We start from the raw sequence: 13,817 nt of genomic DNA, 5'->3' as shown, positions 1-13,817 counted from the left end.
GGCCCCTTAACCGTGGGTCAGTCTTCTGGTAGCTTAATGTGGAAAAGAAAAGGTACTACTAACTAGAAAGTTACTTCATTACTGGAGTTGGATAAATGATATTTATTAATAGGAATATGTATGCATTCTATGTTCCATTTTCCTCCGGTTTTTACATTTCTAATTCACGGCCCACATGAGTCATGCTAATATACACAAAGAGGGCTCAGATTCCAAGAATCAATTTCCAGATCAGTAAGCCAAGATCAGAGCATGGTAAACACCTATCATAAATGAAATGGTAGAATCCTGACATGGTGTTTAATGATGGCTTTACAAAGTATCACATTTCATAGCTGTGAAATATCCCCACGTCATCTCACAAAAAAGGAAAGATCAAAGAAAAGGGCAATTCAAAAAAGATCTTATTTCTCTCTCATGCATGAGAAAGAGCACATAAAATACAAGCAGCGGTTACCCCAGCGTGGCCCTTCAGAGAACCGAGGTAACTATGGTAACTGAGAACGGTCTTTTAGTTCGCAAGGTTCGAATTCTAGAACTGTTGGTTGGATTTGGGGTAAGTCCGGTAAGGGAGAGCTGCGAACTTCAAGTGCTGAATGGTTCATTCTCTAGGGAGATAGCAACCTTTTCCTAAAAAATCTTGGTTCTTCATTGCTGGAGAGAAGAACAAGCCCTGTGAAGCAGTCGGAGGTCCTTATACCCAGCAAACTTACCTTGAAGGTGTGGTATTCAAGGAAAAAAACACTTCGAGAATATGGAAGAAACTGATCAGGAACACCAGATTTTCTTTATAAATACATATGTTTTTAAGAGCAACAAAACAGAGACAATTTTCTCAAAATAAGCAACCACTAAAATGTCAACAAAGGACCCATTTGTGACTTAAAATTCCCATGGCTCTCTAATGAAAGCAATGCTAATTTCGGCCTTGGGAAAGTGGAAAAAACATATAATTATGAAAAGTCCTCACCTTTCTTGCAATTTCTTGAGTTTCTCAGGGTCTGCCTTTATCTTACTGGTTTCCTTTTCATCTGTGAAACCAAAGGCTGCCATCCTGTTCCCATTCTCATTTTGATTTGGGAAATCAGACACTGCAAAGAAAGTAAATGGTATATTTTCTTGCAGGGACTCAGACACACGAAAATAGCCTTCTGAGTTTATTCTTGATGGAGAGGAGTTGGAAGAATCCACTAAGGACAAACTGCCCTGTGGATTTAGTAAGAGATCTGTATATAATGGAGCCCCCTGAGGTTGACTTGTTAAAGTACTATCTTCTGCTTCCCTGACAGCAAATTCGTGTGCACTGTTTACTGGGAAATAATTGTGGTTTTCGGCACTGGCAGATGGACTCCTATTTCTAATGGGAGACAGTGGTCGGCGAACATGAAACCTTGAGTTTCCCTCTGAGTCTGAGCTGTGAATTGAAGTCGATGACATTGACAAGTCTACCGGAATATCATCTCTCAGAGCAGAATGCATGAATGATACAGCAGAGTTATAGGATGAATTCACTGATGATCCTGGAGATGTTGGTCTGCCAGAAAGAAAGTAGTCAAGAGAATTTTGAGAACTGCTTAAATAGTCTTGCCAGTATCCTTCAGAATCATGGGTGCCAGGCCTATGCTCCACAGAAATACAGTCACTCCATGCATTTTCAGCATTGACACCATCCTCTTGTCTGGGCTCGTATTTGGTATCCCATGAAAGGGGGCTCTTTTTCGCATGTTCACTGCCACCTCTGTCCTTCTCTTTAGCAGATTCCCTATCAGGCAGCCTGGAGTCTTGGGACAACTTTTGCCCAGCAGAAGGCCATTCTGTTGCTGGCTCCATTGCATTCCTTATTCTCAATGAGCCATGTCTGGGCTCACTTCTTCTTGAAGAATGACCTCTGCAATTTTCAGCATTTTCTACAAAATTGTTATTTTTGGCCTGAGGGGTCGATGTCCCTCCAAATCTACTTCTTTTGTGATGGGAGGGAGAACGGGGTGAATGCATACCAACCCACAGACCTTCTTCAGCCTGGCTTTCCTCTTCAGTGTCATCGCTTTCTCTTCCGCTGTTCAGTGACAAAATGGAATAAAAGTCTTCATCTCGGAACCTAAATGATGCCCTTCTTGGCCCTCCTACGGTGGTGGGTGTGAGTGGTGGCCCCAAGAACTCACTCAATACTTGAGGACTATTTGTTCCTTGGAAGGCCTGGGGCAGGGCTGGATGCAGCTCACTCTGGGAAGGAGCACTCGGGTCTCCTTTTTTGCGTCTATCAGGGGGGTTCTCAATCACTGGCTGTGACGATGGGACCAAGTTTCTTCTCTCTCGAGTTGGCTTCTTCAGCTTAGTGTTACACATCAGGTCTCCTTGTTGAACTACTTGATCTGCATTGAGAAAAGACACATTTATTATTCCAGTAAAAGGGCCCATGGATGAAAGGCCTCTAGTACTAAGCACAAAATTGCCCTTTAAATGCAACAAACAAGACCTAGAGAAGAAAATAGGCATGGTCAAAATGGCTGGAGGTACCAGAGGAGCACAGCCCAGCACGCTTCATTTTACTGCCCCACATTCTCTTTTGTACACCTGTGGTCCTAGGGAAATGGGGTGACCCTGAGGATACAGATTCTTTCAGCAGAAGGTCCCAGAAGACTGGCCCAACCCCAGCCAGTCAGGACTGACGATGGGCAAACCTCACGCTAAATACTGGCTTTTGTTCCATACGTGCTGAAAGGGGAAACCAGCACTCTGGCAATGACTTCTACAACAACCACCAGTCCTTTCTCATCCAAATTCATTCAACGTACATTTATGACACCCTGCTTCCCACGCAGCTTTACAAGAACTTAAGAGAAGTACAATATGTCTTGGCAGATCAGGAGGAAGGCTATAGGAGCTGGCACTCGGGCACACTGGGGATTTTGGTCATGTTTACTATTTGGTGAAAATAAAAATTATAAATCTCTCATGAAATCATATCTTCTCTTTGTCACTAGCCCCAGGTCAATTATGTAACTTCTAGCTACCCTAGAATCCCTACTATAAATTCCTACACGGAATCACTGAACTGGTCAGAACCATGCTAACTGTCTCTCTCTCTCTCTCTCTCACACACAGACTTAAGCCTCACAACCCTGTGAAATAGGTAACACAATCATACAACATTAAAACTGATGGTACCAAGGCTTAGAGCAGTCACATAACTAGCCCAAGATCCTATTTCTAGTAAGTGATGGAATGAACATTTGAACCCATGCCTGCTCGATACTAGGGTTTGTGTTCTTAACTACTACCCTGTTAGCCCTTAAAAAACTGCCAGGCCTTCCAATTTCCTTGTGAAAACGAAAATCCATTGAATTCGTCATAGTGTGTGCGTGCTGTTGAGGGTCTTTTACCCTCTCAATGTGAGAAGGAAACTGACAGTACTTCTCTGATGTCACTTACCTTTATTCCCTCCTGACATCGGCCTCCCCCGAGCTTTGTTCTCCTCTCTGCTATTGTGTGGGATCTGATGAGATGCTGCTCTTTTTATCATTCCATTTCTAAAGCGGTTCACCCTATAGAGTGGACGGGACTCCATGGGCCCTGGAAGGTCTGTGTTGATAACAGCTCGGGCTGGTGAAATGCAAATCCTCAGAGCATCGGGCACCGCCAAGGGCCAAGTCAGTGCTGGCTCACTTTAATTGAGGCTGCTCACAGGGTGGCACCAGTGTGAGTCTCTAATGTCCTAGCACTTGGGCAGCTTCTTTTATTGTTAACTGCTTGGGACACTCAGCAACGCAGTATGAATCTTGACTCATCAGCTCTTGTAGAAATCAGCTAAGCTCTCCTCTCAGGCCCCTCCTGGGTTTTATAAACCCCAGTTAGAGATGCAGCAGCAATTCAAGGATGCTTTGAGCATCTGGCTGTGGAACTACAGCACTGGAGCTGGTGGCGAGGCCATCCCAGACTGGGCCGAACCCCATTTTGGGGAACAAATGCCTCTACGTAAGCAACTGAATTCTCCTGATCATTTTTTAAAATAGAAAAGGGGGCTGGGGGTGGTGGCTCACACCTGTAATCCCAGCACTTTGAAAGGCCGAGGTAGGCAGATCTCTTAAGGTCAGGAGTTCAAGACCAGCTTGGACAACATGGTGAAACCCCATCTCTACTAAAACTACAAAAATTAGCCGGGCGCGGTGGTGGGCACCTGTAATCCCAGCTATTTGGGAGGCTGAGACAGGAGAATCGCTTGAACCCGGGAGGCAGAGGTTGCAGTGAGCCCAGATCGTACCACTGCACTCCAGCCTGGGCAACAGAGTGAGACTCCGTCTAAAAAATAAATAAATACATAAATACATAAATCAATAAAATAGAAAAGGGATCTAGAGGAGTTGGCAGTGCGGACTCTGGCTGGTGACTTTTTGTTTTGAATTTGGTAGAGGGCTTCAGAGGTGCGCTCACAGTGCTGGAACCGGAAACTTCCGGTCATTCCCTGAACACACATGACCCACCCCCGTGAGGGAAAACACCCAATGGGCAAAGGAATCAGCAAGGGCCGCTTTTGAAAAACAGAAACTGGAAGCTCAACGGGAGCCATTAAGCTCATCTCATAGAGGCCACCGAGTTGTCACGGGGTGATGCTGGCCTGAGGGGCAGGAGAAGTCCCAGGGTATGTGCGGTGCTGCGGCTCCTGCAGATTCCTGAAACAGGCAGGGGGAGCATCTTCACCCTTGCCTTGTCACCACAATGGTCTTCCTCTTTAAAAATTCAGTCAGAGCTTCTCTGCAGTGTGTGTGTGTGTGTGTGTGTGTGTGTGTGTGTGTGTGTGTTTCCCCTAAAGGTGGCAGACTGTGCCATTCTCAATTTATGCTATTTTAACCCTATTTTTTTTTTTTATGTCTATCAAATAGAGAGCAGATTTCAGGAGCTCTAGGGCTGGGAATAGACAGGCACATTGGTATGCCAGGGACGTGCTATTCATAGACCAGGCCCTGCAGATGCTGCAAATGCTTCTCTGAGGCCCTGGGCTCCAGCTGTGAGTGAAGTGCCTGCCATCTCCAGGAGTTCTAGGGCAACAGAATGAAACCAGAACAAGCATCTGTCTGCCCTGAGACTATGCTTTTGGTCTCGACTTCTTGGTGTGCTTGACCAATAGTTTCCTACATTCCAAGAGCCGTACACTTTTAACTTGGTTCGCTCTGGTTATAAAAGTGGTTTATGATCATTGGAGAAAATTTGGAAACTATTGAAGAGGATAAAGAAGAAAATAAAAATCCCCCATAATCCCAAACTCGGATGATCGTTGCTATTGTTCTGGAATTCAGGGGGAGGTTGCATACTCAAGACCCCAGGGCTGTTTTCATCCTGCAATTGTGCTTTGGCTCAGCCTCTTTTCTTCTTTCTTTCTTTTTTATTTATTTTAGAAAGAGGGTCTTGCTCTGTCACCCAGGCTGGAGTACAGTTGTAGGTTCAAACGATCCTCCTGCCTCAGCCTCCTGAGTAGCTGGGACTACAGGTACATGCCACCACACCTAGCTAATTTTAAACTTTTTTTCTAGAGACGGAGTCTTGCTTTGTTGCCCAGGCTGGTCTCGAACCTCTGGCTTCAAGCAATCCTCCCACCTTGGCCTCCCAAAGTGCTGGGATTATAGGCATGACCCATCATGCCTGGCCATGGCTCAGTATTTGAACAATGAGTTTATTACCTTTAGGTGGAACATGTATATTGTAGCTTACCACAGGCTCCATAACCCGTTACGCATCTGTCCTGCTATATCCACCTGCTCCCTGAAGGCATTTGAATTTATAACCCAAGGTTCTCTTATCAAGAGATAGTTCTTGCTGGGTGCGGTAGCTCATGCCTGTAATCCCCACACTTTGGGAGGCTGAGGCGGGCGGATCACCTGAGGTCAAGAGTTCAAGACCAGCCTGACCAACATAGAGAAACCCCGTCTCCACTAAAAATACAAAAACACACACACACAAAAAAAAGGCCGGGCGTGGTGGCGCATGTCTGTAATTCCAGCTACTCGGGAGGCTGAGGCAGAAGAATCGCTTGAACCCGGGAGGTGGAGGTTGCAGTGAGTCGAGATGGTGCCACTGCACTCCAGCCTGGGTAACAGAGGGAGACTCTGCCTCAAAATAAACAAATACGATTAAAAAAATACAATAAAAAAATAAAACAAAGGGAACTGTGTTCATTGGTCATGACATAATGTGATGCTCAGTGGTTTTCTAAGAGAAAGAATGGGTCCATGGCCAGGTTGACTGTGAGGTGTTGCTTTCCATGAGTCCCAAGGAGGTGATACACCAAACCAGTGTTTGGGAATAAAGCATAGATTCGTTCCAATGTTGTGTATTTCTCACACATTGTGATCTTGCTGAGTTCAGTGTTCTGGGTCAGAGGGGAGAAGATCTCTGTGGGAGGTGAGCAGCCTGTCACCCACAGACACACATCCTCCCCATCCCAGGATGTAAGTGGGAACAATCGTGAGGTGGGACATGCCCTAGAGCTGTAGATTCGCTTCTCTGCCTTCCTCAACCCCTGCCCTCCACCACCCAAACGCCCTCCACCACCCAGACGCCCTCCACCACCCAGACGCCCTCCACCACCCAGACGCCCTCCACCACCCAGACGCCGTCCACCACCCAGACGCCGTCCACCACCCAGACGCCCTCCACCACCCAAATGCCATCCACCACCCAAATGCCCTCTGGAGCAGCGGTACAGCTGATGTCCACTCAAAACCGCTCACACTCATGGAGTTATGGGAGAGAAAAAGATACCCTCCCCACCCCACCTTCCCCTTTTCCCAGCAGCCTCTCCTGGAGGAAAAAAACCCCCAAAACCCTAGGATCATACAATTTGCTTTTAAAGCTGTTTCATTTTAAGGTACATGCCCCTCATTTACTTAAAAGTACAAGTCTCTAAAAACCATAAAGAATTCACTGGGTAACAGCAAAAGTCAGTCCTCCTCTCCAAGGACAAAGGTGCGGGAGCCCCGGGGCCTTACCTGCTCTCCTGGGAGCTGGCACCTTTGCGGGCCACTGCGGTTTCTGTCTGCTTCTGTCCTCAGACGCTCTCGGGCTGTGCAATTCTGGGCTGACTGTAAATCTCCTCAGGTTTGGCTTCCTCTTCCTTAATAAAACCATTGGTGCTTCATCTGCTGAAAGATACAACATCTTTTCAATAATTATTTTGTTTACAGGAAAATGTCTTCCACATAAAGAATGTTCAAAGGGCCCAGCAGTGGTCGGGGGTAGGGTTAGGTGGAAGGGCAGTCAAGAAAAAGGACCCAGGAGGTCACAGAAGAGCTGGATTTGAAATCTGGTTTCATGTAACCATGTGAGCTTAGGAAAATCACTTCACCTCTTCAAGCCTCAGTTTCCCTACTTGCTACAGGGAAATAATAATGCCTCCTTCATAGGATCACCTGAGGTCAGGAGTTTGAGATCAGCCTAGCCAACGTGGTGAAACCCCATCTCTACAAAAATACAACAATTAGCTGGGCTTGGTGGCGCATGCCTGTAGTTCCAGAGGCTGAGGCAGGAGAATTGCTTGAACCCGGGAGGTAGAGGTTGCAGTGAACTGAGATGGTACCACTGCACTCCAGCCTGGGCAACAGAGCGAGACTGCATCTCAAAAAAAAAAAAGCCTCCTTTATAAGCACCCATGACACCTATGATGCAGAGGCCGAAGGGAGGGATCTTTCCTTTTGCTAAGAAGTTTCATCCTTTTTTTTTTTTTAAGATGGAGTCTTGCTCTTGTAGCCTGGAGTGGAGTGCAGTGGCATGATCTTGGCTCACTGCAATCTCTGCCTCCCAGGTTCAAGTGATTCTCCTGCCTCAGCCTCCTGAGTAGCTGGGATTACAGGTGCCCGCCACTACGCCCAGCTAATTTTCATATTTTTAGTAGGGACAGGGTTTCACTGGCCTCAGGTTTGAGGCCATGCTGGTCTCAAAGTCCTGACCTCAAGTGATCCGCCCACATCAGCCTCCCAAAGTACTGGGATTACAGGCATGAGCCACTGTGCCCGGCCTTGCTAAGAAGTTTCTAGGTTCCAATCCACAGGTCTTGGGATGTGCCCGCTGGTAACACTGTTGGGACACACAATGGCTCTGCCTCCCAAGTGCTCAGCCAGTTTCGAATCACAACATATTTTGTGTAATACCTGCATATTTATATCTTTAGGTTTATTAGCAAACATGCCTGTAGAGAAACGTTGCAAGCATCTGGGAACTGTATGCCTTTCTGTTTCCTGTCCCCTACCCTCCACTGTGTTGGGACGATATTCATAGGAAGACAGTAGCTGGGGTGCTATTGTGGACCTAGTTTCCAATGAACATTTTCTTTTTAATCCACATTTTGAATCGGGTTGCTAATTGATACAGTTTTGAGTTTCCTCTTCACATGTACTTAGTGTCAGTGCACGTGAATGTGGAGGAAAAGTTCTAGTATATTCCATGCATCTCTATAAGTTCTTGGGTTTACAAGGCAGTTACATCGTGAATATCTGGACGAAATTCCCCAAGATCATTTATTTACCTGGATCATCTTCTTTAGACAGTTTAGAAATGTCACAAATAGATGTAGCCAGCTGGTAACATAGGGATAAAGCCAGGGAAGGCCCCCGACTCGTGTGTGAGAGCACAGCCTTTTTTGGCACATGAGTCAACTGGATTCATGTTCCAGAGTGTAAGTTGTAGTCGTGTGAATAGTTTTCCTGCAGATTCAGGAAGGGAATTAAAGTTCTTTCTGGCAGCCCATGAAACCTAATTTAATACAATGACTAGGTCTACTTACTTCTGACAGGCCTCAGGAGGGCATGGCAGTGGTGCTGTACGCCAAGACAGAGAGGATCATGCCCCGCAGGGAACTTACTAGAAGAGGGAAGTTGCTGGTGGTGTCTGAGCAACTTGGGGCAAGTTGGTGGAGCCCAGAGAAGTTGCAGGTGTGAAAGGAGAGACTGAAAGTTCTCTGGGAAATGAGAAGGTAGTCTTGCGATGGTGTAGCATGGTGATTAGATATGATTTTGCTGATCAAAAAGGGGGTGAGAGGAGGAAGGTGAGAGAGTGAGAGCGAGCGAGCTCTCTCTTAGTGCAAAACACACTAAGGGATCTGTCACTGAGGGAAGGAGGGAAGCATTTTCCCACAACCGAAAGTTGCATTCCTTGAACACAGAGGCTTCTCCCTCATCACCTGAGACCTCAGCCCCCCTCAGTTCTCAGAAGTCCTGCCTCCTGCTTTCCACCTCATGGAGAGAAGAGGAAGAAACAGAAGAAGGGCCAGGGAAGGGGCAGGCCTGAGGCTCAGGCCAAGTCTGGAAGGTCAGGACCTGGCCCCAAGGTCCTGAGGATAAGAATTTCACTTTGATTTCCAGCAGGAATCCCAACAGAATATTCAAATTTCCCACACTCCCCAGGCAGCAGAACTTACACTGCCCAGAGGCCACCAAGCCCCACCACTGTATTCGCCTTCACAGGGAGGCATGCTTCTGCCCACGGGACCTTTCTTGCCCAGCCTGCACCAGCCAGAAGGTCCTCCAAGGTCTGTTTCCAGTTTATTCCACCAAGTCGACTCTGACTCTGCTTTGGCAAAAACCCTTACTTTCAGGGTTTTTTAAAAAAATGGCCTTTAGCGTTTAAATATTCTAAAATTGCTTAATGAGTATATCTTTTCTCTCCAACTAGCCTGCACGCTCCTTAAGAATGAGGATCATCTCTTAGCCAGTCTACGTGTTGCCTCATACTGTTGTGCAGGACAAGTATTAATTGCCTTGTCGTGCAGGACAAATATTAGTATGATGTGTGGGGCTTGAGAAGATGCATTCAGCCCAAGCTACAGGGGAACTTGAAAACTAGAACACGTTTTTTTGTTGTGCAGAACACCCAACATGGCTTAAGATAAAAGGTTATTTGTTTTCTTGTTCAAAAAAACTGCTTTCTTCAAAGCATCAGATCTCTTAAATGATTGCCAAAACCATTACCATGTGTCCTCTAATCAAGTTCTCAGCAAACTAAAGTAATAAAGCTGAACAACTGGAGATTGTTTTACTAGGCCTGGCAGTGAAGAAACCGCCCCTATTAGTGTAGGCAGGATCCTCTGACCTTTGGCAACTTTAACCTCAGTTTCTGCAACTGTAAAATGGTCCATCTTGTTACTGTGAAGTTTAGCAAAAACGTACATAAATGGCCTAACTGGTGCACGTTAGGTGCTAATAATGGTAGCTGTTGCTTCTACTGTAAAGAATTATACCACTACTACTGAGAAGAATAATGGGAAATCTGAAGTCATTCCCATGAGACAACTGAATTTGACCAGAAACTCATTGTTATGCAGACTTCACAGGTTGGGAATAACTTATTCAATAGCCTTCATTCCAGTGTAGTTCTTGTTGATTCTCTCCCTCAATCCTTCTTTTATAAAATCCAAAAGGCAAATAGCAACTCTTTATATTATGATTTGTTCAACAAATACCTGTGTGCCTTTGCTATGCTGTAATTTGAGGGTTCACAAAGATGAGCAAGATGTTGCCTCATGACCTTAAAGATTATTATAATCTAATTTGGCTGCACTGCTGACTTCTTCCCTGTGATACCCTTTTGGTTCTATGGAAAACAAAACTCTCGCAAAATATTTTCTCTTCTCTCTCTGTAAGTCCAGTCACAAATGAGGTGACCTAGATTGCAGTTTGCGTGCACTTGGGTTTAAGAGTTTCTAGGTCCGGGCGCAGTGGCTCACGCCTGTAATCCCAGCACTTTGGGAGGCCGAGGTGGGTGGATCACGAGGTCAGGAGTTCGAGACCAGCCTGGACAACATAGTGAAACCCCATCTCTACTAAAAATACAAAAAATTAGCCGGGCATGGTGGTGGGTGCCTGTAATCCCAGCTACTAGGGAAGCAGAGGCAGGAGAATCACTTGAACCCGGGAGGCAGAGGTTGCAGTGAGCTCAGATTGAGCTCAGATTGCGCTCCAGCCTCCAGGCTGGGCAACAGTGTGAGGCTCCATCTCCAAAAAAAAAAAAAAAAAAAAAAAATCCCAGCACTTTGGGAGGCCGAGGCGGGCGGATCACGAGATCAGGAGATTGAGACCATCCTGGCTAACACGATGAAACCCCGTCTCTACCAAAAATATAAAAAATTAGCCGGGCGTGGTAGCGGGCGCCTGTAGTCCCAGCTACTCCGGAGGCTGAGGCAGGAGAATGGCATGAACCCGGGAGGCGGAGCTTGCAGTGAGCGGAGATCGCGCCACTGCACTCCAGCCCGGGTGACAGACCAAGACTCCATCTCAAACAAAAAAAAAAAAAAAAAAAAAAAGAGATTCTAACATTCAGCCAGGCATGGTGGCTCATGTCTGTAATCCCAACACTTTGGGAGGCCGAGGCAGGAAGATTACTTGAGTCCAGGAGTTTGAGACCAGCCTGGGCAACAAAATGAGACTCCTGTCTCTACAAAAAAAGGAATTAAAAAAAATTAGCTGGGTGTGCTGGCATGTACCTGTGGTCCCGGCTACTTGGGTGGCTGAGGCAAGAGGATCACTTGAGCCCAGGAGGTCGAGGCTGCAGTGAGCTGTTTGCACCACTGCCCTCCAGCCTGGGCAACAGAGCACGACGTTGTCTAGAAAAAGTTTCAAACCCTCAATTTGTATACCAAATTCCCATCACTTCACTTGCATGAAAAGTGAATCAAATTTCAGACCTTTGGGGGCTAGGATGGGTCTTCACCATGTCATGGATTCATAGATTAATCTGCAGGAAGACCAAGTCCTAGTTACACTGGACGATGAAATTAGCTTCCTTTTCAGGTAGCAAGACAAGCCCTTTGCCTTACAGAAAAGGAAGCAGTTTGTGTTCAGGAGTTTCACTGCCAGGTAACTCAATATCCTGTTTACCAGTGAATTTTGGGAAGACTTTGGTTTGCTTTGGACAACATACAGATCCCTACTTCCGGGATCTGAGCAAGGTGATGCCTCCCGTTGGAAACCGAACAGCTGTTTAGATTAAAGGCATCTGCCTTTGTTCTCTTAACAATGCTGGGAAACTGTGATTGTCGACTGAATAGTTCTTAATTTGACCAGGAAAGGGGGAAAAAAGGTAGAAATCTCATATTTGTACAAGACCTTGACAACTGAGAACCAAGTCCATTCAACTGTTCATGTTCGGCTCTTCCCATCACTTGTCATCCACAGATAGTTCTTGATAGACAAAGTCGAAAAGGACCATAAAAGGGAAATACAGTTCCTGAACCCTTATCCCGCCCCACATTACCTTGACTGGGATCCCTGGTGCCTAGGAGGTGCCAAGATCCCACTGGAGAGACAACTCTTTGAAAAAAATGTGCTTTCTTTGGATCCTGGGAAGAATTACAGCTTAATCGCAGGAGCCAATGTTGCCTTGGGGTAACAGGCAGCTTTCTGTGCAGTCACAAATAACAGGTCGCGTCAATTTGCCTATTTGGGTGTGCGAGAAATGTGTGTTGTCTCACACACCCAGAGGAGATCTTAATTAAAGCTTAATTATGTACCATAAATATGTTTTATTTTGGAACTCAGGGGTGGGATTTTTGATTTTAGGAAATGTGATGCCTAATAAGTAGGCACGAAAGGGAATGTAAACATCGGCTGAGCCCTTCATTTGTCCCTCCTCCGAGTGGTTCTGAATGGGTTTCGGTTCCAGTGTGTGCCTTCAGAATGGCCTGCCCCCGGTGCCCCGGTGTCACCGCTCAGGGCGGCCCTGGCGTGTGCACATTCACATAGCCAAGGGTGTGATCAGATGCATTAGGAGAGTCTGTTTGGTTTCTGGGGGTGACATTGCACAGTGTGCCAGCTACACGAGGTAAGAAATCAAATGAGTCTCCGGAGAGGATGGGATTTTATTGGTCGCTTGCTCCGCTGGCGCTAGAAGGTGGAGCCTGAGTGCAGTGGCCACGCTGTCCCGTCTTCCTGCTCCCCCGAACACCACACCGCCTGGTATTGTTCTTGGCGTTGCCTCTGGCCCCTCTCCTGTCCACCTGCCTTCTGGAAGCCTGAAGTCCCCTCTCCCTGACTCCGCTGTGCTGTGTGCCTTGCAAGGGTGACTTACCACACGAGGTAAATCATACTGGGCCTTCGGGGGCCCTGCAGGCACAGCACAGGGGTCTCAGCCGGAGTTGGGCAGGAGATGGGGAAGTAGCACAGCGCGGCCGGGGACTCAGGCATGGGGTCCGGGGAGGTGGAAGCGGTGCTTGTGAAGGAGGGAACGGTAACCAGAGGGAGAGAGTGGGGAGGTTCCTGGGCCACTGGGGAGGCAGGTGGCACTAGTGGCAGGAGGAGGCAACAGTAATTGGTATTGGGCTGCAGGACAGGGGAGAAAGCGAAGACGGAGCAGTAAGGGGTGTATTCAACACAGAACAGGGGGTGCTGGCTGCTGCCACCTGCACAAAAGAAAAAGAGCAGTCAGGAAGCAGCACTGGGGGTGGGGTGGGGGGAAGGACATAAAGACGTCTGCGAATGAATCCAGACTCAAAAATTGTGCTCCAATGTCACAGAAGCAGCAGGCCTGGCTCCTGCCCAGGAGGCACCTGGACTAGATCTCAGTGTCACTGAGGAGTTAACCAAGGGAAGCGGCACCAGCATCACACCCTGTTCCAGCCAACAGTCTCCAGCGTCCCTGACAGATGTCGGGAAGTTCTTTCCCCTGTAAGATCTCGGAGAATGTCCTGGGGCTGCCGTGTGGAAGCTCTGGGGCCTTTCTCGTCTCCCACTGCCAGCCTAATGAGCTGTGCTGGTAGCAACAGATGGCGACCCGCAGGGTCTCACTTGGGTAAAGCTCTCTCCCCCAATCCTCCAGCTGCCCCCACTAGCAGGCTG

The 13,817-nt window shown here is 47.2% G+C and overlaps 1 protein-coding gene across 8 annotated transcripts in view; it reads right to left on the bottom strand.

The window, feature by feature from the left end:
• The window catches only part of MARCHF10 (membrane associated ring-CH-type finger 10), a 111,046-nt gene that overhangs the window by 34,802 nt on the left and 62,427 nt on the right, over nucleotides 1–13,817 (bottom strand). For 6 of the 8 annotated variants that reach the window (XM_050764833.1, XM_050764832.1, XM_050764836.1 and 3 more), the window contains 2 exons: nucleotides 6,984–7,136; nucleotides 971–2,372 (listed from right to left, as the gene is read on the bottom strand). In XM_050764833.1, coding sequence (XP_050620790.1) covers nucleotides 971–2,372; nucleotides 6,984–7,136 — 1,555 coding nt within the window. The remainder of the gene's footprint in view (nucleotides 1–970; nucleotides 2,373–6,983; nucleotides 7,137–13,817) is intronic. The other 2 variants (XM_050764837.1, XM_050764834.1) reach the window with 1 other exon arrangement.

This window comes from Macaca thibetana, chromosome 16 (assembly GCF_024542745.1).
Source record: "Macaca thibetana thibetana isolate TM-01 chromosome 16, ASM2454274v1, whole genome shotgun sequence".
Lineage (NCBI taxonomy): Eukaryota > Metazoa > Chordata > Mammalia > Primates > Cercopithecidae > Macaca > Macaca thibetana.
This window is presented reverse-complemented; position numbering and strand designations above follow the sequence as displayed.